This window comes from Chaetodon auriga, chromosome 11 (assembly GCF_051107435.1).
Source record: "Chaetodon auriga isolate fChaAug3 chromosome 11, fChaAug3.hap1, whole genome shotgun sequence".
Taxonomy (NCBI): domain Eukaryota; kingdom Metazoa; phylum Chordata; class Actinopteri; order Chaetodontiformes; family Chaetodontidae; genus Chaetodon; species Chaetodon auriga.
Genome location: NC_135084.1, coordinates 24,922,501 through 24,945,000, shown reverse-complemented (window position 1 = coordinate 24,945,000; position 22,500 = coordinate 24,922,501). Strand labels below are relative to the sequence as shown.

General features: G+C 47.0%; 1 protein-coding gene across 4 annotated transcripts in view; it reads left to right on the top strand.

Moving 5' to 3' along the window:
- Nucleotides 1-22,500, top strand: part of LOC143328032 (spectrin beta chain, non-erythrocytic 1) — a 90,475-nt gene that overhangs the window by 22,032 nt on the left and 45,943 nt on the right. For 2 of the 4 annotated variants that reach the window (XM_076742884.1, XM_076742883.1), the window contains exon 2: nt 7,443-7,734. In XM_076742884.1, coding sequence (XP_076598999.1) covers nt 7,587-7,734 — 148 coding nt within the window. In that variant the 5' untranslated portion in view covers nt 7,443-7,586. Of the gene's footprint in view, nt 1-7,442; nt 7,735-14,408; nt 15,371-22,500 lie in introns of those variants that run through there. The other 2 variants (XM_076742885.1, XM_076742886.1) reach the window with 2 other exon arrangements.

The window sequence follows — 22,500 nt, the reverse complement described above, 5'->3', positions numbered from 1 at the left end:
TTTATACGTCTTACATGTTTGAGGAACTGGGTGGAGCTGAGGTTTGACCATTAAGCAGATAAACTCTGCTCAACCTGCTGACTGTTGACTTTTCTTGTCAGTAAAATGCATGGCAACGACAAAATACAGCAAACAATCAATAAAGCAGTTAACAGAGTTGAAACATTCAAGAGGAAAATACAACAATTTAAATAATACAAAAAGAAATATCAATACAAAGAAATAACAAATAAGACAAAAACATGATGTCATTAGTAAAACTGATAAGACCGAGTTCTGGAGAGGTTTGAGAAGTGATTTAAACTGAATCTGCAGCCTCAGATCTTCAGGCAAAACAGAAAAAAGAAAAATAATCAAAATCATGCAAACTGACTAAAAATAAAAGACCTCCATCTGGTGGCCATTAGAGGAACTGCAGCCGAGCGCGCTCCACCTCTGCTGGTTTGCTGAGGGTTTCTAATGATCTTGGTTTCAGTGGAATCGTTCCCGTTCTGCTCGGTGCACTTCGTTCGTACCTGGAGCATCAATACCTGAATCCACCAGGAGGAAGCAGCAACAAACGTAGAGGTCGTGTTCGTGAAAGCAGGCGTGTTTTTTCTGTGTTTTTCGTGGTTTGTTCATGTCGTGGTTTCACGTCCACACAAAGAGAAATCAGACTGTGACAGGACGGTTTGTGTCTTTGGTGAATGTCTTTATTCTCCGTGAGTCGGTCTGAAGCAGGAAGCCCTGCAGAGATGAGATGAACAGAGCAGAACATGCTGAAGATATCTGCAGCCGGTGCTGTTTCACAGTCACTCGCAGGAGAAGTGTTTTTCTGATGAAAATGTGTTGATCGCCAGCCTCTGCAGTGCGGCACAGCGGCAGCAGGGACAGATCCAGCATCTGCTCTGCCTCTTCCTTCCTGTCCCTGTCCTCCTCAGACCCGTGCTGAGACTCTGCCTCCGGCTGTGGACGGCGGCGCTCTGAGCTGCAGCCCGCCGACGCCGAGCCGCTGCGTTTGATGCTGTTTCGGTTTGATGGTGTCGGGTCAGATAACTGCTGCTGGCCTACATGGCTCTGTGTGGCCTACATAACACTGCAGAGAGGAGGCTGTGATGGATGACTCCTCGTCCAACACACACTCGCATGGCCTAAATATACACACACACACACACACCTGTGTGTGTGTGTTTCTTTAAAGCAGACTCCAGTGAAGGTTGAGCTGACCTTGGACAGAAGTGTGTGTCACACAGTCGTTCTCTTGGTCTGATGACGCTGCAACAAACCAGCCTGTTCGGGACCCGGAGCTGGTTGGACTCCAGTGGTCGAGCTGGGCTGAGCGTCCTTGAGCAAAGCACCGAACTTCAACCTGCAGCTCACACATGCACGAGAGGAAAGAAGAGTCAAAATCAGGGCGATGAGGACATGAAGTGGTTAGAAACAGTTCTGCAGAGCTCGTGTGTTACAGGCTGGAAACAAACCTGGAGAGAAAATGAAGGTTAACAGCAAAATGACGACAAAATCAAACTCACAGCATGACTCGACCTCTTCAGTCTGTTAACGATGTGAGAGGACATAAAAGAAAGAAGAAAACATAAAAAAAAACCAGATGTGTTTATTGACTCCAAACAGGAATGAAAATGAGGTTCAGACCAGTCACCTGCTCCACGATGTGAGTCATTCTCACAGTTAGATGAGGGGTAGGATTCCACTCAGCAGCATTTATTTGGCAGAAAACCCAAAGTATATGACAAAAGTACAACAGTCAGTGTACCGCGGGGCCGTCTATGAAGTACATTTACACACAGCAGCAGCAGGGGAGGTTTTCCTGTAGCAACAGACCAGCTGAGCTTGTGCTGCAATACAAAGTGTGGCGCTAACGTTAGCTTGGCTATGAGAGACGACACAAGATGCTACGTGAAAAAACAGTTTCCACATCCAAACCTGCTGCTCTGGTTCTGTAACTGGCTTCAAATGAGGCTGAACGTTCAGTTTATCTGACTGTCCCTCAGTATTAAACAGGCCTTCAGCCTGTGGGGCTAATGTAGATGCTAATCGCCACATTAGCTGCGGAACATGCTGACGCCAGACTCAACAAGCTAACCAGCTAAATACACAGAAAAAGAACATACAAATGTCAAAACTCACAGGTTCATGTTGAAGTTGGTATTGATCCATCATTGAGCTTCAGGTTTTTGAAATGAATCCTGATTTGTTTGACCCTCAAATCAGTCTGAAGTAAAATGGTTAGCGCACACGTAACGTTATAACTTCCATCAAGTTAATCCACCGGGTCTCCTCTTCCTCAGGTGGTGGCTGTGGATTTGGCGTCTGTTGCTCTTTATGTTACCCTCACACCTTTCTGAGTCAGCGTTATCGTGAGGAACATAGTAGTTATCAGATGTAACTCCAGTTCTGTGAGTTTGTGTGTAGCCTCTACCTGCATGTTAGCGCAGCCATTTTTTTAAAATTTTTCACATTCTAAAACCTTCATCACAGCAATGACGGTATTGCAAAGTCCATTTTGTGGCAGAATACCGCTAACTACGACGAAACTAGAAGAGCACCCACCCGACCTTTGGAAGGCGTGTGAGCTGACACTGATGATGTTTCACACCTGCACACGCAGGTGAAGAGTTCGCTCACAGACTGATGAAACGATCCGTCTGAAGACTCTAAAAGGAGACTTTGTTCATTTCTGCTGCTAATTTGACGGCTGTGTTTTAATGAAAAGGTCGTCAGGAAGCAGGATGAACTCTCCGTTCTACGCTGTCACGCTTTAGATCCTCTTTTGAAAATGTCCGTAAGGTTTTCTGAACCTGAAACCTTTCCGAGGCCTCGTGAGCCCACCTGAGTCCGCCTTCTTTACCCGTGACCCTTCAGAGGCACGCAGAGCTTTTCACTTCAGTAAGAGCTGCAGGGTTTCATGTGGAAGCCATTGTCTGGAGTGTGTGTGTGTGTGTGTGTGTGTGTGTGTGTGTGTGTGTGTGTCCAGGCGGCTTGGCCTGTGTGGGAGTTTGAACGCTGCTCTGGACTCTGCTGGGTTTCCATGGTGCTGGCGAACAATCGATGCTTGAACGGTGAAATTGTCAGAACGAGCGAACACACGGAGAGCTGACGGCGAGACGCTGAGATCCGTCTGTTTTTCATGGGCAGTAGGCGGCGCTGATGCTTAACTCTTAAATCTGCTCCAACTGCACCAACTTCTTTAATGTTTGTAAAGTCTTCCCTCCAGTCGTCTTTCTTTGTTCGTCATCCTGCATCATCAGCGTTTCGTGAACCAGGTTGACGCTGCAGGCTGCTGGTGAACAGGTGAAAGTTACCTGCAGTGACTCAGCTCCTCCTTCAGGTTCGAAGCTCAAAGCGAATCGAAATCTCTCTGCGGATCTCTTTTCTTCTTCTTTGGTTTTTTCTTCCTCTTTCTTCTTAAAGCTGAGTACTTACACTGAAGTAGCAGTACTTCTTCCTGGTTGTTCAGTACTTGTTATACATGATCGTTTGTACACTCACTTTGTGAATCTTAGTTCTTATTTTATTTCAGCACTTTGTATCTCAGAGTGGTGACAGGCTGAAGGGACGGTCGTGTTTCTGTTGTTTTTACACTCCGAACTGACCTGAAACGTGGTGTAATGGGATTCATTCCATTTCTTGGTGTTTCAGTTCTTCTTCACTGGAGAGAAACTCGTCTTCTTTGTTCGTGTCTCAGTTTTCCGCTGCAGCGTCTCTTCAGCTCTTCTGTAATTCGGCTTCGCTGTCAGTGAAGTTTTTCTTCGTCCTGAAGCTCCAGCAGAGACTCTTTGTGCCGCTGTCGGCGGCTTGACGAGTGGGCTCCGACACAATGCATGCTGGGACAGCGGTAACCATGGAGATCTGTGGTTTTGACTTGATAATGTCCGTCTTTCGCTGCGGACTCACAGAGAGAGAAAAGAAAAGATGAAGCAGATTAAAAAGGAATGAGATGAGACGAGCTGACGCTGCAGCAGCTTCATCAGCCTCCGCTCAGCGTCGTCACGTTAGGACACGTCACATCTGTTCATCGGTTGTTTGGACTCTAAAATGTCCATCAGTGTCTCCCAGAGCTCAAGGTGACGTCCTCAAATGTTTTCTGTCCACAACTGGAAGACGTTCAGTTTACGGTCTGTTAGAGCAGCAAAGAACCAAAAAATATCCACGTTTAAGAAGCTGGAATCAGAGAATTTTGACTGTTTTCCTGAAAAAGTTACGTTAAACGCTACGTTGATCAGCAGCTGTTAGCTTTAGTTTCAGTCTGTTAGCATTAGCTTACACCAGCTAGCTGTAGCTGATGAAACCTGTTAGCGACTGCTCGTCGTGGTCGTCTAGAAATGAGGGTTGTTTTTTTTACTTCAGAGTGAAACCGTTTCAAAAATGTACAAAGAAACTACGGGGGCTGGGAGGGATCAATTGATCAGCTTCACACGATCAATGTTAGAGCACCGATTTGTACTGACAGAATGAGAAATGTATGTGTTGAACACGTGCTGACGGCCTGAGAGGAGCAGAGCGATGAAGAGATGTCGCTCTGACAGCCTTCATCAGGGGGGTGGGGGGGTGGAGGCAGCTTTAAGAGCAGCTGATTGTAGTGGAGGATGCTGGGAGGTGGGAGGAGGACGTGGGCGAGAGAAAAGATCCATGTGACGGCGAAAAGAAGCAGAATGTAACACGAAACCAACGCAAATGAGAAATCTGACGGCGCTGCAGATAATCATCATTTAATCTCCTGATTCTTTTTAATTAATGGTTTCATCAATGAAGTGTCTGTTTTCATTTCCCAGAACCCAACAGGATTTACTCCTGTTGACTGTTTCATCCGACAGTCTGAAGCTAAACAACGTTCAGTTCAGAGAAAAGCAGCAGATCATCAGACTGGCTTCAGATCAGTGGACTGTTTGTAAATGTCTCTGCTTGATGGCTGAACGTCCTGAGAGACACTTTCTCCCCTCAGACTGTCTTTTCTGTCTCCATCCATCATCCTGTCGTCTCTCTATTTCTGTCCTTCCTGTTTTCATCCCGCTCCGTCACTCTCTCTCCTCCCTTATCTCTCCGTCCTCTCTCTATAAATATCTCTCTTCTTCTGGCTTTACCACGCAGACACAGTAACCAGTCATTTCCCCCTCTCTCTCTCTCCTCCTTCCCTGTTCTCTGCATGCTCTCTCGCCCGTCGCACCGTCTGTACATGACACCAGTCTTCAGGTCGGCGTCTCATTGGTCTGTCTTTGGCTGTCTGCGGACTTTGACTCTGCATCAATCAGCCGACCAACAGAAAGCTAAATCGATCAATATTTTCTATCGGAGGTTGAGTTTTTGGTCGAGTCGAGTGTAAAAAAGTTAATTATTGTCGTGTTGTTTTGGAGTCTGTTTGTTGTTTTTATGGCCTGTATTTGTTTACTGTTTACTGTTTGACCTTTGAGAGCACCGAGTTGGCCATCAGCACTTCCTGTCTGCACTCCGCCCGTGCACGTACAGACAGTTACCACTGCGTTACTTTTATACTGAAAAGATCTGAAGATCTGATTGGCTGACGACTCCGCCCGTCACCTCACACGTTCTCATTGGACAAACTGACAGATTAGCCAATAATGAAGAAAACCGATCAGTCAGAAACCACCAAGTGTCACAGGAAGAGTCGCTCGTCTCGTCTGCTCTGACACACTTTCTAAAAACTGTGTGTGTGTGTGTGTGTGTGTGTGTGTGTGTGTGTGTGTGAGAGTGTCTGTGTGTCTGTGTGCTTTATTGCTTCTGAATGAGTGCACATTGTGTTAGCGTCACTGTGGCAACACACACACACGCACACACACACACACACACACACACGCTGTCAGGGTCCCAGTTGCAGCGTATTTTTAGCGTAGCAACACAAGCAGCTCCAGCCTCACTGGTTGTTCAGCTGCAAGTGGGTGGCAGCAGACGTGCGCGCGTGTGCGCACACACACACACACACACACACACACACACACACACACACACACACACACACAGAGTATCGGTGTGTATATCTGCATCTCTTTAGAGGACCAGACTTTGGGCTCCGCAGAGGCAGAAATAATCTGATTGGTCCAGTCAAACCTCGGTGGGCGGAGCTAGATGATAAACCTGCAGAATAGTGCAGAAATACAGCTTGAATTCACTGCTGTGGTACGGACAGCAGCGTCAGCCAATCAGTGAATAGATCTGATACAGCGTCAGCCAATCAGTGAATAGATGTGTTCTGATCCTTTTCATACAAACTGATCAATAATTTCTGTTAAAACTACAAATAACAGCTTTGCAGTTGATTAGTCTGCTGATTATTTCTCTATTGATCGATTGATCGTTTGGTTTCTAAAACAACAAAAATACATTTGATTTCATTTGAGACGCTGGAACCATCAGATGTTTGGCAAACGATGTGTGACCTGACAGGTCTGCCCGGTGTTTGTGTCGAGTCATGGTGCGTTTGCTGACTGCGGGGTCCAGACAGACTCATGTGCTGAGTCGTGCTGCTGACTCGCTGTTTACCTGCTGTTTGTTTAGACTCAATCAGGAACACTTTGAGCACATTTGTCTTCCACAGTGCATGAAGTCGATCTTAGAAATTAAACAGCTGAAACTCAAACACAGGTCATGTTTCACCTGCTGTCACCTCTGACAGTGAACGCATCATCAACACAGTGTGTGTAATTAAACATCAGCTTCTCTTCTTCTTTAATGAGTGTAAATATTAATGAACTGATCATTTAATGTGTTGTGATCATAATGAATTATCGTGGGAGTCTTTTCTGATTCCTTCAGATGAAACTGCTCTCCTCTTTACTGCTCATGATATTTAACAATATTTCTAATAGAAACCTTAAAGGAGAATTGAATGTGTGGGTTTGGTTCCTGAACGCCTCTGAGGTGTGTGTGTGTGTGTTTGTGTGTGTGTGTGTCTCTCAGCTCTTGTAGTAGCGTGTTGTGACCACAGGGAGGCACCATTCTCCCAGTTTAGAGATGAACTCGGTGCAGAGCAGGAAGAGGCTGTGACAACCTGCGGCCAATCAAAGAGCAGAGTCACGGTCACATGACTGAGCAGGCTGCTGGTCTGAGGCCTGTTTCCATCGTCCAGTTTTAGCTTTTAAAGTGTTTCTGAAACTGCTCTCAAACAGCATGTTGATCTGATAAACACAGATTTAAATCTAAATATGAATAAATAATTTAAGCAGAAACATTTTCTTGCATTTAAATGAGACAAATTCATGCTGTCATTTATTCACATATAGAATATTCATGTGTTATTTATCAGATCCCAGAACAGTTACAAAAACAGAAATATAAACAGTTTGCATGTTCGGCGTCACGTCCATGAACATGTGAAAACAGAGGACAGTCACTTCCTGTTCTGAACTCTCTGCACGCCGTTCGTCCAGAACCAAACGTCCTCCGTCTCCTCACTAACTCTGTCCTCTCTGTCTGTGTGATGTCTTCAGGTTGTGGACGAGCGTCTCGGCCTGCCAGTCCGAGCCGGTCTGAGAGAGAGTGTCCGAGGGTCCCGTCGCTAACGGCAGCAGGCAGCAGGTGGCAGGACTCGGAGGCAGCGGCGGCGGCGGGGGCGGAGTCGCGGCGAGGTCAAGATGACGTCGGTAGCGGCGGAGTTCGAACACATGGAGATCCAGCAGCAGTTCAACGATGGCGTCAACAACCGCTGGGACGCCGACGACTGGGACAACGAGAACAGCTCGGCCCGGCTGTTCGAGCGCTCGCGCATCAAAGCCCTCGCAGGTAAGAGGACGGTGCACGATGATTGGACGGATGGATGATGATGTCAGTGCTTCAGCTGAAAGTCATCAGAAGTCCATCAGAGGCGGAGTCTCTGCTGTGGCTTCTTCCTGTTTGTGTTTGCTCGGTGGGAGGCTGTGGGGTCTCAGAGTTTGAGTCAACACAGAGAACAATGAACTCTCTCAACATGAAAACCTGCGTTCTCTCCTCCTGAAGGCCGGCGGCTGTTTGCCTGCTGGACTCGGCCTCCACTTGTGACGGTGAACTTGTTTTCGAGCCTCCACAGTCTGAAACAGAGCGGTTAATAACTGCAGGATCCCTCAGCCTTCACACCTGCTAACAATCAGGAGTGCTAACGAGGCTCATTAACGAGCCTCAGCCTGGGGCGGTTAAACGCCTCCGGCCCATTTTACGCTCCTCGTTTCAAATGTTTCGCATCCAGATGAGATTTAAGACGTTTTCATTTACACTCGGCCACATGTCGGCGTCTCTGCCGGTCACAGATCTGATCACAGATCTGTTTTCTACATGTGAATCAGTCCTCCAGCAGTCCAGCACGTCGTGCTGTTTGCTACCTGACAAAAACAGCAGAAGAAGAAGGACTTCTGACTTTTAGCCGTTTAGTTCCAGTTTAGCCAGCATTAGCTAACAACGGCAGAAATGGCTGCAGCTGTTTGTTCCTTTAATATCGAGACAAACGGCTCATTTCAGTAAACACACCCTCCCTCATGAGGATGGTACAGCCTGTGTCTGGGCCAATCAGGAGCCAGTATTCAGACATGTGACACCTGGTAAAAATGTCAGATAATTGAACCTTTAACTTTAATGACATTATTAGCTTGATTAAAAATTTAACAAAAAGTCTGTGAATTAATCAGATTCACTGTTTAATTGCATTAAAGCAGGTTGACAACAATAACATGAATAATAATTATGTAATGAATATATTTATCAGGACAGAATTCATCTTTGATCAGTCATCTCTCTGTCATGTGAAGTTTATTAATATTTACTCCTTTCAGAGCTCATTTTAAATAGATTTTTTCCCTGCTAGTAATTCATTCTCATTCAGCGAGTGTCTGAATGACACAGTGTGTGTGTGTGTGTGTGTGTGTGTGTGTGTGTGTGTGTGTGTGTGTGTGTGTGTGTGTGTGTGTTACAGTAACACTACCTCTCTCTCCGCCTGCTGTTTTTACCCTGATGGCTGACCGCTTCACTAGTGTCCCACTTCACTAAATAATTCACACCAGTGTTAAATATGCAGAAGAAGAAGGCTGAGTGTGTGTGTGTGTGTGTGTGTGTGTGTGTGTGTGTGTGTGTGTGTGCTCTGCAGATGAAACTGAAAGTCAGAGTATGCAGGTGTTGGCTGTAACATGTGAAGGTTTTCTCTGTATTTTTGGTCTTTGTTAAATTCAGTGGCCACTTTATTAGGCACGCCGGTGTAATCCAGTCCAACACAACCAAACTTTATGACGCCTGTGATGTTTGTGTTGACTCACAGAGGAGTTCCTTCTGAAGTTACACATTTATGATGCTTTCACTGAACCTCTCAGGCAGAGTTGATGGCGGAGCTGTTTTATGTCAGGGCAGCAGATTGTACAGGTGTGCCTAATAAAGTGGCCACTCAGTGTAGCTTTTCTCTTCTTTAAGCCTGTATTGAGGAAAGTTTCTCTGACAGCAGCCTCTTTTTTACATTGATGTGTTTTCACACGTTTTCTGCTTCAGTGTGGACGCTTTGAGCCTTCCTCCTCCTCCTCCTCCTCCTCCTCCTCTCTGCAGCCTCTTCCTGCTCATGCTGAGCTCAGCAGGCTGGAGGACGTGAGGGGTGATGACACTGAATTAGTGCTGTATTTGATACAGGCCGAGTGTGTGTGTGTGTGTGTGTGTGTGTGTGTGTGTGTGTGTCCTTGTCCTCCTTCCTTTGATTACAAATGGACTCTTTGTTTCTGCTGTTGATGAGCTGAACAGCAGATCACCAGAGTGCTAACTGCTGTACGAGTTCTCGCAGTAACACTTGTAGTTTTATTTGCAGTATTTTTTGTCAGTATTTGCAGTCACAGTAGTAACAGTTCCTGCCTGGTAGTACTTGTGGTAGTAGAAGTATAATGTTTGTCTGACAGACTGAAGAAGTTAACAAACAAACAGAAGCTTTGATGACTGATTAATTGTTCAATCAGTGAAAAGATGCTGAACGTCGTCCTCCAGCTGCTCCGCTGTGAAGGTTTGAGGTTTGAAGGTTTTCTGTGTTCCACATCACTTTCCTGAAGGTCTGTGGTTCTGGTTCTGGTTCTGGTTCTGGTTCTGGAGTGATGCTGAACAGGATCGTCGCTGTGTTTCAGTCCCTCAGACCTTCATCTGAAAACTGATGCTGAGACCTGAACGTCCTGAACGTGTGTGTGTGTGTGTGTGTGTGTGTGTGTGTGTGTGTGTGTGTGTGTGTGTGTGTGTGTGTGTGTGCATGCGTGCGTGCGTGCGTGCGTGCGTGCGTGTGTGGTTGAAGTGTGTGTTACGCCTCCATATGATATCCTGGGAAACACAAAACCACCGGTCACCATGGAAACGCAGGCAGATCTACTTACAGTGAAGGCAGAGACAGTAGGAGTGTGTGTGTGTGTGTGTGTGTGTGTGTGTGTGTGTGTGTGTGTGTGCGTGCGTGCGTGTGTGTGCGTGTTATACTGACTCAAATGAAGCTGCAGCAGCTCATTGGTGGTGTCCGTTTCTTCGTGTTTCGTCACTGAACACAGGAAGTGATGAAGAGGACGGCGCCTCAGTTCATCGTCCTGACAGTGTTGGAATGCGGCCGCTGATGTCCGTCGACCTGTCAGGACCTTGACTGCAGCCCTGAGGTGCTTCTGCTAACTTCTGTTCTTTGGAGCAGCTCAGAATGAGGAGGAGGAGGAGGAGGAGGAGGAGGAGGAGGCTGTCAGGCCTCAGTAGAACCGACTGACATGTGGCCTCGAACGTCTCGTCAACTCATAATTTGATCAGAAAGTTCCTGATTTAAGTCAGTTTGCTGAGAATTTGGTGTGTTTGCTTGATGAATTAGTCGATTATCAGATTAATTGTTGCAGCTGCAGTAGAAAAACATGTCTCCGGCGCTGAGACCTCGCGTCCTCGGTGGATTTAAAGGCTTTGCTGTGAAATGACGTCCCGCAGACGTTTGAGCGTCGGCTGTTTGGGGAAAATGTGCTCGTTAGCCGCCTTTCTGAGATCTGTATCCTGTCATATCTGATCAGAGATCAGCCTCAGCACAAACTGTTCATACATTTGTGCTTGTAAAACAGCGTCAGTCAAACCTGTGATGTCGAGTCACTCTGAGCTGTGAGGACGCGATCAATGGATGAATCAATATGGAATAATTCACACCGAATAACAGTAATTATCTGTTGCAGCTAATTTTCATAGAAATAAACAGAAAGCAGCAGCTGGAAACCTGAAGGAAGCAAATCAAAGGCTGTTTTCACATCAGAGGAAGAAAACTGGACTTTAAGACGTGTTTGAGGAGGATTGATCAGTGTTGGTGTTGATTGACCTGCTGAAGACTCAGTGAGCCGCTCAGTAATTAGAACCAGGAGCAGTCCAGGTTCCCCACAGAGGAACACACACACACACACACACACACACACACACACACACACACACACACACACACACACAGCGGTGTACGTGTGTCACTTCCTGTGCAGAGGACCAGATGGTGGAATGCTGGGAATGTTGGTGTGTCTGTTTTTTTAATGTGTTGGTGAATGTTTGTGGTTTTAAAACATCAGAGAAAGTGAAAGTAAAGAAGAATCATGTTCTCCTCCTGCCCCCCCCCCCCCCCCTCCTCCTCCTCCTCCTCCTCTGTTCTTTGTGTCTCTTTTATCTCTCCTCGACTCTTCTTGTCATCTTTCATTTTTCTCGTTCACTCGTCTAATTTTCTTGCTAATATTTTCTTTCTTTCTTGTATTTTCTGTCTTTCCTGAGTGTCTTGAAAACCTCTGGAACATCATGAGGAGCTGCCTCACACGAGGTTAACCATGAAGGAAACTAACAGGACGTGACACACCAGCATCAGCAGAAACTACAAAAACAGTCACAAACAGTAAAGATGATGACAAATGTGACGTTTGAGTGAAAGCAGTTTGGCGTGAAGCTCGCCGCCTTCTTTCCTCATTTCTTCTCTAACTTTCAGTTCAGGGCTGTTTAAAACCAGTAAAACCGCAGCTCCTCATTTCTTACAGCGGGCAGGAAAACACCACTCGTCACCTCCGAGGAGTCGCGCTCCTTTTTCCTCCAACATGGCTGCCGTGTTGTTTACTGGTGCTCTGACCTCACAGGAATGTCTTTGTGCGGTCAGGAGGGTGAGGCGGCGTCTCGGTGTGAAATTCACCACAGCGGCGACACAAGTTTGAACCCTGAACGCACCGCCGGCTCTGGACCTCGGCTCGCCGTCTGAGCTCGTCGCTGCTTCGGACGACAGCATTAAAAACAGGAGCGATACGTTTCAGCCGGCGTCTCGTCCCCGAGGCGTCCTCTCTGAACAGTGTCAGCGGGCTGATGAATGGCGCGTTTGGTTCGTCGGCGGGGCCGCCCTGAGGGGCCGAGCCACGAGGAAGCCAGATGACGGCAGGAAACATGGCGTGACGCTCAGCATGCGGGCGGGACAGAGCGAGCGCGTTGTCATGTTCAGGTTAACAGAACGTAAAGATCCGTCTGACTCTGTCCATCAGCTGCAGAGGACGCCGGTCCATCTGTTGTCTGTTTGCTGTGACCTCTGACCTCTGACCTGACGGCTGCCTGTAACGCTGGCGATCTGGGAGCCGAAGCTGTTTCCACTGTTTTCATTTTCGACGAATCAGGACGTGGTCTGACTGTCAGGTGGTCACATTCTTCACATGTTGGTCAAAGAACAAAATCTTTTTGTCACCGAGTCTGAAACAAAACTCGAGACTAAAATATCAGTTTGAAGTTTTTCAGTCAAACCTGTGAACACCATGAAGACACACAGATGACAGAAATGTGACACCTTATGAACACATGAAGGTATGAATGAGTTCATTCATTCAAAGATGGCGTTCGACCTTTGCTCTCTGTGAATCGTCGACCTCCATCAGGAAAAGTGAAACCGTCTCTGTGTGGAGCTGCCGCCCTTTTAATCAGAGGGTCAGAGGTCGTGTTTGTGATGTAGGAAGTGAACATCGTGACTTGAATTCAGTGTTAACGCCTCCGTGTGGAAGCTTCTACAGCCTCTGTGACCTTTGACCTCCTCACTGTCACCTCCTGCTGTGAAGGTGCAGTTTGAGCTCATTAGATACACGAGGAACACAAATCTGTTTTTTCATTTCCACAAACTCTTTCATGTTTCTGTCTTCTGCAGTTATTTCCGGGTCACATGTTCCGTGTATTGTCTTGGTGTCGTGACCTCTGACCTTTCACCTCCTTGCTGCAGGAAGTGAAGCTCATTCTCCTCCACTCAGTTTTTCCTGCATCTCCGAACCCGCCGTCTTTTCCTGCTGCGTGATTTGAAGCTGCAGATTTGTGGGCGGTGGTTGTGTGTGTACGTGTGTGTGCGTGGGTGTGTGTGTGTATGTGTGTGTGTGTGTGTGTGTTGTTGATTGACAGCAGGATCAAACAGGAAGTGCTGGCAGGGCTCAGACAGGAAGAACATCTCCACAGCACACTCTAATATTAGAGCTCAGATATTCTCAGGATGTTTGGACGTCTGTGTGTGAACGATGAGCTCAGAGACTGAGCCAAACACACACACACACACACACACACACACACACACACACACACACTCCACCCTGTTTCCTTTCCTTGGCTCGACTCGTCTCCTCTGCACACACAGTCTTATTTGATTTAAAGCTGTGCGAATATTTTCACATGATGTCTCTTCTTCTTCTGTGGTTTTTATGCTTTCGCTGTGACTCGTCGTTCAGTCTGTTCGATCAGCTTCAGGCACCGTTTACGCACTCAGAAGTTATTCGTGTTCGCTGTCCATGAAGCTTTGGCAGAAGACGTGAGGATCTGTGTTTTGACTGTCACCTCACTGATTTCACTCTCTCACCTTAAAGCAGGTTCATGTCCACGTGGTTTTATGCTGAAACTATTTTTTCCATAAGATTGAATGAATTTTCACAGTTTCTGTTAAATATATCCAGGCTTGGTAGTTGCAGGTAAAAAAAATAAAAAAATAAAAAAAAGCTTCCCATCATCATTAAAATTAGGAAGAAGTATGAAAGAAAACAAAAACACATTAAATTCAAATTTCAATATTAAATTAAACTTCTAAACTACAAATCTGCATGTGTTGACTCATCTTTACAAATGAATTGCTCTCATCCTTCATCAATAACAATCTAATCAATTTACCAATAATTATTCGGTGAATTAATCAATAATGAACTGGTGAATTAATCAGTAATAACCTGGTGAATTGATCGATAACGATCTGCTGGATTGATTGATGAAGTCTCTCTTGTGAGCAGGACTTTTGTGTGAACACAAACAGTCTTCAGCTCTTTCTCTCTCGCTCTCTCGCCCTCCTCTCTCACTCCGCCCCTTATGCTAACAAGGCGATGACATCACCGCTAAAAGCGAGGGCTGTGATTGGCTGCTGGGAGGAGTTGCTGCTCCCGCTGGCGGCCCCTCCCCCCATGACTCTCCCTCTGTCTGAAAGGTGTTTTCAGTGTCTGAGAGGCGCCGCTGCTGCTGGAGGACAAACCCACGCTCTCATTCTCTACCTCCTCCACCTCCTCCACCTCCTCCTCTGCTCCCTCTGCTCTCGCTGCTGCGCTCCCTGCTCCACCCGCTCATTGTGCTGGGTCTCCGGGCGGGGGGTGTGTGTTTGAACGGAGGATGGGTGATTCCTGAATGAGAGGAAGGTGTGATATCTGAAGACGCTGACAGATGGATGGAGTGAAAACAGAAGCGTGATGCTGCCGCCGCCGCCGTCGCCGCGGAGCGTCTGCTGAGCCAGCGATTTGTGCCTCCACACAGAAGGAGAGAGAGGGACTCATCTCCTATGTCGCCTGCCCTTTGTGGCTCAGTCCTGCTGTCTTGGGAGCGTTTCTGTTGAATCTGGGATTATTCCTCTTCAGCATCAGAAGCTGTTGTGTTTGAAACTCAGGTTTGAATCATTTTGTAAGTCTTAAACCTCTTTAAAGCTCATTTATTCATCTGGAAACTTGATTTCTCCTCTTGAGAACTGAGGTTTGTTTTCCTGGACACGAGTTTGTCCTGCAGGACTCTCAGCTGAAGCTTTACACCGCTGCAGAGAAGTTCATCCTGTTGAAACTCGAGCTTCACTCTGCGTCCTTCACGCACCTGGAAACCGTTTCACACGCTGACGTTTCTTCTCGGGGTCTCTCCTCGATGCCTCTGTGGACTCGTCTCTAGATCTTCATCATGGAGCTTCAGAGCGCCACCACCGGCCTCCCTGGTCCTCTTTCCCCCGGCCCTCTCTCCCCAACCATGGACTACGCCGACCCCCTGTCTCCGTCGCCGGGAGGCCCCGGCCCATCTCACGCCGGCCCCGGCCGGGGTCCGAGCCCCAGCCTCAGCCCCATCAGGGGGCCCAGCCCCAACCCTGGATTCTCGGGCCAGGCTGCCTTCAACTACAACCAGCTGGAGGGGAGGTTTAAACAGCTTCAAGGTGAGTTGAGAGAACATGTGAGCGTTGAGGATGAGTTCAGTGCCTGGATTCCTACAGACGGCTTCAGGAGGTCCAGATCCAGAGCCAGAAAAGCTTCAGACGAGAGCAGCAGCAGCCTTTTAAAGTATTTCACAAAGAGCCAAAAAGTGACAGTGAAAATACCTTCAAGACAAACAGAAAAGTTCCAGACAAACAGCAGCTGGAGAGCAGATTCATGTCGCAACAAGACGCCTGAATGCTCTCCAGCTTTGTCCCGAGACGAATTATCATCAGGTTGATAAAAGCAAACATAAGAAACTTTGATGTAATGTTAGAAAAGGTGGAAAGAAACGAGAGAAATGCAGCAATGGTGAAGAATTCACTGCAGGAATGTGATCATCACATGTTTATTCATGTTCAGACTTTCGATGTGAAATCAGAGTCTTGTTGTGGATGAATCAGCAGTTCTGACCTTATCTCAGCAAACTCCGTATCAGAGCCCCACCCACATCCACCCAGTCACACTGATAAACCCCATCAGCTGCGCCCGGGCCGCCCGGTCTGCTGCCCGGCCGGAGGGCAGCTGGAGGGTCAGCGGGGTGTTGGCTGAGAAACGTCCAGTCGCTTCGTCATTCTTCATGTTCTGTTCGTGGGGAATCAAACATGCTTTGCTCTTTAATGGGCACTGAGTCCAGCTGTGTGGCTGCATCAGTAATATTAAGTTAGTTAAATCTGCGCAATTACACAACAACCAAAGTTTATTTAGAACTTTCTCCCGGGCGACCTCTGTCCTCGGGCCGCTGATGTGGAGAAAAAACACATTAAGTAGAAAAGAGAAGGAAGAGGATCTCCAGCTGAACATGCACGGATGGTTGAGGGATGAAACCCTTCTCTCCGTTGCTTCTGGCTATTTTTAAGACTAAATGAAGACACGCTGGTTTACACAAGCGCTCATAATTTCTTTCTGCCATCAGTATCCGCTGAACCTTGCACCTAATCTAATCTGAGCGTCTTGTGTTTACTCTCGAGCTTTCACTGAAGTGTGCACGCCATTTCCTCGTCTCTTCACCCACATATCAACCGCTTCGCACTTTCAGACTTAAACCTCCAAATATGCTGGATTGATTTTGTTTCCTGTGTCTCGTTTGCATGAAAATCCAAAGTCCTCTGTATGCATTGAATGCACTGAATCTCTCGTGTGAGGAAACACTGCGAGATTCAATGTCCTGATGCAAGTCGAGGCTTCGATTGTTTCCCGGCAGCGTTCAGACAGAAAGCGTGATCTGAACGTACCAGACGCAGCTTTCAGAGGCCCATCAGTGGATGTTCGCCTTCAGTAAAAGGCTTTGACGCGGCGTTCGTTGGTTTTTCTCTGAGTGGAAAATTATTGGCAGGTTGAATTTAGCTGAAGGTTAATGGAGGCGGCTTTCTGTTTGCAGCCTCATCGACGTGCTGATGCCCAGAAACCTGCCGTTCTGTCCCTGGTGTCTAAAAGTAGCCCGCTGGCTCAAGGCCAGGTGAGGGTGGTCCCAGCAGGTGGATCTGGCTCTGAGCTGATATTTAGCTTCGATGAGTCAAACCTCCCAATGGAGTCAATCATCCTCTCACAGATCCTCATAAACATGTTCCATAAGCTGCTCCCTCGAGGCCTTCCTGATCCTGGAAGACTTCTGGAGTTCTGAGAGGAGACAAACTCAGCAGGTCTTATCACAGAAGCTTTGACTTTGAGTCTGTTGGCTGTGTGGAGAGATTACCCGCCGTGTTATCTTTGAGGGATCATAAAGTGTTTTAGTGCTGAGATGTGGGAGAGTCCAGTCGACATGAAGGAGGTTACATCTTCTACGTCGTAATGCGCTTCTGTTCGTCTGTGCACCGAGCAACACTGAAGGCTTAATGCAGCTTCAGCTCACAGTGTTTGGCCCAAATATGAGGAGTCGGGAGTATATTGAGCGTAGAGTTGGACTCCATGAAAACTTTCTCATCACTGTTGAATCTCACGTGGAACCAAAGTCCAAACTTTTGATTGGAAGTTGGAGAGAGAGTCAGTTTGCATTTCTGTGAGTCCAGAAATGGATTCTTCTTGATAACATTATGTTGGTAAAGTGTGTGATAAGAGCTCAGCACCTGAACTTCTGAGTTACCTGCAGTTCAGCTTCAGTTTTAGGCCATTTGATTTACTTAATGATCAGCTTTGCAAGACAAGGAAAGATCAAGATGAAACATCCAAACAGACTAAATGTCTACCTGGTCTGGACTTAAAAGGTCTTGTTCCTCATGTAAGTGTTCTTGCCTTGTGGTTCTGTACAAATCCAGCTCTTCATAGACGGCTCTGACATCAGTGCTGACTCCGGCCTCCATGTGCCGGCACTGATAGAAGAAGTCTCAGGTGTTCTATGAAGAAACAAACCTTTGCAGTTGGTCAAAGCACCATTAGCATTGCAGACATTAAAGGGTTCCTCAAGAGGCCGTTATTGGCCTTTATGAAACCCTGATGGTCCCTCGAAGCCCCTTCTCTTCTCCCCTGGTTTTATGAGGGCCGTCGTGTGTGTGGAGAGGACATAAATTCATGTGTTGTCGCATGTGTGGCTCAGGTGTTTCAGAGCAGCGCCTCATATTTTTAAAGACCCTCGGTTCAATTCCCAGCAGGGTGATGAATATGGAAGCAGTGGGTGATTATTGCACTGCGAAGAGCTTCACATATGAGAGGGAGGAGACCGAGGGGAGCTGAGGAGCAGCACTTCCTCCTCGTTAGGCCGAGTATTGAGCGAACGGCCTCCTTTTAGAAATCCAGCAATTATGGAGGGAAACAAGTCATCAAATTACCTGCTGAACTGACTCATGGGAGATTTTTTCTACGCAGCAGGAGCCTCTTCGATGCTGACTGATAAATCACTCGTTTGCTTTACTTGTTTTCGAGTAAAACGTCCTAAATGTGTTAAACCCACAGCCTGATGCCCGTCAAACAGAGACTCTCATCTTATGTCAGATGGCGTGTTTGGACCGAACGTCCCAGAAATCAGCTGTGACGATTGTGGCAGAAAAGACCAATCAGTAGATCAACAGAAAGATTTCAAGGCACAAGGATGGATTGATGAGCGATACGCAGATTAATATGAATACACCTGATGGATGGATGGGTGATGGAGGGATAGAGCAGTGGATCTGTGGATGATGGATACAGAAATCAAAAGATAAATAGATGATGGAGATCTGTGTGATTATTTTAGGTTAAAGTTTTGTTCAGATGTTTCATGTTTAAGTTCGAGTCGTCGATGAAAAGCAGCTGTTTGTTTTCCTGCAGTGTTTCCTCATTTCACTGATGTAAACAAACACTAAACATCAGAAACTGAGTCTGTATTGGCTGTTCGTCCCTGTCCATCAACTGCAGCGTCCAATCATTTGTCTGAAAGTTTGGCATGGGCGGGGCTACACTTTGAGCCGTAGATTGTGACAGAAACGACCTTTAAAATACTGATGAATCATTGATTGATTGACTGGAACACACACACACACACACACACACACACACACACACACACGCTTACCAAACAAGACCATCATCCCTCTCTGCTCCCATCATCCCCCACTTTTCCTGTGTTGTCCTGAGCCAGCCAATCAGCAGACACCTTGGTGGTTTGGGAGCCCCCAAGCTCTGTGCGTGTGTGCTTGTGTGTGTGTGTGTGTGTGTGGGGGGGGGGGATTAACAGAGGGGAGGGGTGTCTAACATGGTCTGGAAGGCACAAAAATGTCCAAACCACATTATGGTCCCTCCTTTCTTTCTGTCGTTGTAAGAGCCGTTCATCCTCTCCTTCGTCCTCCCTCCTCTTCTCCTCTTTCTTCTCCTCCTCCACCTCATCAATGTTTCATGAGCTTCTGCGGAGCGTCTGTCATTGCCCGATCATCCCCTCTCCCCTCCCCTCCCTCCATCCTCTTAGTGAAATTAAAAGGAGGCTTCGGCCGCCTCGTCCTGATCAAACTGACACAAAGGCGGGATGAGGAGCGCGTCGCTCCTCCTCCAGCACCAGTGTCAAGTTCCGAGCCGGAGGAGGCCGTGATCTCCTCTCGGCAGCTCCTGACGTGATCTGACGATGCGCTCGTCACACAAGTCGGAGCATCTCAGCACCAAAGCAGCTTTTTAAGACGGTGTTTATTCATGATCCTGATACATGCAGAGAGCACACACACACACACACACACACACACACACACACACACACACACGATAGACATCAAAGTGTTTTTCATCATTTCCAGTGTTTTATCTAATCTGCAGATCATGTTTATTTAACATGACTCGCAGACTGCTGTCATGCCCGTGTGCAGTGTCAGATTTCCTGATCTGGTGGTGATGCAGTTAAGATGCAGGCTGATTGAAATCAAACTGAAATCCTGCGTTTCCTCAGAACTCGATCGTCTCATCTGTTAGTCACAAGCTCACAACGACGTTCACCTGAATACAAACGCGTCTCTTATTGTCTCGTGTTTCTACGCAACGTTATTGGTTTTACCTCAGTCAAAAAAGTTGAAACATGGAAGCCAGTCGAAAACCTTCACCTGAGGCCGAGTCAGCACTTTCAGTCACAGAGAGAGAGGGACGAAGAATGGCGCCATTGTTTGGGCAGAAGGTGACATGAGTGAGTGTTTGAGGAAGGAGTGTGTGTGACAGTGTGAGGAAGAACAGGGAAACCACTCTGTCTGCGTGCGTGTGTGTGCGTGCGTGTGTGTGTGTGTGTGTTATCACGTCGTCTGTTGCAGCTTTGGGCCATGAAAGGACTCTTTGATGGGAAAACGTCACTGAGCATGCTCACAGAGAGGGGGCGGGGCATCGCCGAGCTCAGAGAGAAAAACATCATAAAGTCAAAATGTAGAAATGAAAGCACGACAAAGTGTGTGTGTGTGTGTGTGTGTGTGTGTGTGTGTGTGTATCAGGTATTCAGCTGCACAGGAAGAACTGAGGAGATATTTTTAAAAAAGCTGAAGTTCAGTCAAACCTCAAACCGCTGAGCTGCAAACTGAAGTTTGGTCGTTTGAATCAGTTTCTCTGTGGTCTCGTTTAAAATGCTCATAAAGCTTCATGATTCAGATCAAAGTCACGAAAATGACGATCCGTGTCGTCCGTTTATGCATTTTAATAAGTCGATTAGTGACAGATTTGTCAAAGAAATGAACTGAAAGCAGCTGGTGTGGAAGGCTCGTGTATTAATAATAATAATAATATGTGTAACTGAGGTCGTGCAGTGACGTTAGCATGAAGTGTCGAGCAGCAGTGCATCAAACCTGCACGCAGCAGACTGATCCACTGTGTTCCTGGACACGTGTTGGTGTTAACACGCCTGAAAAATGCACGAATCAAAGCTGCGTGTAACGCTCAGATCATTAGCTAACGTGGCTAACGCTGCGTCAGACAGCACGTGAAGCTTCACATTAGCTTCAGATGAAGGTTTCAGTGCTCAGAGACAGGAGGACTGAGCACACGTCTCTGGTATCAGAGGTGCATGAGGGAGACGTCCCTCACTGTTCACACCTGACTGTTAAAAAAACCTGGATTTATCCTTTAAAGTTAAAGGACTCTGATGAAGCTGGTGCTTCCTGTTCAGGCCGTTTGATTCAATGTGTGTCTGTTAGATGCCAAACTGATATAAACTATAATCACTGAACTGATGATGAGCTTCACGATAACGCAGTGAAGTGTGTGTCTGACCGATGACGTGACGCTCTCGGGATGAAGATGTCGGAGGAAAGTTATTAGAAAATGATGAATGTGCGCGGCACCATGTCGCTGTTTCATTAGCATCGCAGTAACACACCCGAAGAGTTTCTTTTCTCAGCGATGAGGAATTCCAGTCATCCGGCAGCGGGCGGCCTCGGCGGTGAAGTTAACACGCCGGCTGTAATGAAGAAACGCTGATTTATGTGGACGGCAGTTTGTTTCCTGATGGCTGACGGCCTCGGTGACAGCTCTGAGAATCAGCTCCGCTTTTCTGACAGCGAGGCTGAAACGATCGTTTGTGCGCTGACGAGTTCAGAAAAAGCAGCGTGAAGGAAAGAGAGAGAAGGAGGAAGGCATGGAGTCTTTATTCCACTGTCAGAGTGTGAAGGGAACAGCAGGCCGCACGCACACACACACACACATTCAGAGACACACACACACACACATTCAGAGACACACACACTTCTGCAGAGTCTTGAATCGTGTGTGTGTGTTTTTTTTCTGCATAAATGTCAAAAAGCTGATTTAACAGTGAGTGAGAATCAGGAACAGGTGTGACGATTGGTTGGTTAAGAAAACGTGTGTGTGCGTGCGTGTGTGTGTGTGTGTGTGTCAGTGATCTTATCTCTCACCTTGGTGTTTTGTAACCACCTGCAGCAGGAATGTAAAGGTGAACTGGGCTTGGCTCTCGATCAGACTGTCGTTACTCTCTGACGTCCAACTGCAGCTGCTTTTTTCTACCTTTTCCTCAAGGACGTAACCATGAACTCTGTGTGTGTGTGTGTGTGTGTGTGTGTGTGTGTGTGTGTGTGTGTGTGTGTGTGTGTGAGACCACAGATTGCACCAGTTTAACCCAATGTCGTAATTTTGGTCAGTAAAACTTCCTAAAGGGACTTTGATCTGATCCAAAGTCCGTCTGTGCGAGTCCTGCTTTAGCTCTGCTGACTCTGTCTGACACGATGGAGGAAGGACGTTAATCCTCTGTTATCGCTCATTATATGAACGTCCAGCGTCCACAAATCTGCTCAGGAATTACAGAACAAAGATGCTTCTTATAACTGCAGAACTTTCCTGAGAATCTTCAACAGCCAATAATAATCATTCACTTATATTCGCCTAAATTTAGTGGCTTAAAACTGCTTAAAAACTGCTGGTTTAGAGGGTTTGACTGACTTCTCGTGGTGTGTGAGGCCAGTCAGGCTTCACTCGGCTAATTCCAGAAGCTAAGCTAAGTTTGAATGGTTCCAAATAATGCAGCTCTCCTCAGAAAACATGTCATTTGCAAGATGGCTCCTCAGCTCTGTCATCTCAGGCCACGCAAATGTCAGCTGTGTGTGTGTGTGTGTGTGTGTGTGTGTGTGTGTGTGTGTGTGTGTGTGTGTGTGTGTGTGTGTGTGTCTGCGTTGGACACACACTGGATGAGTGTGTGAGGATCAGGACC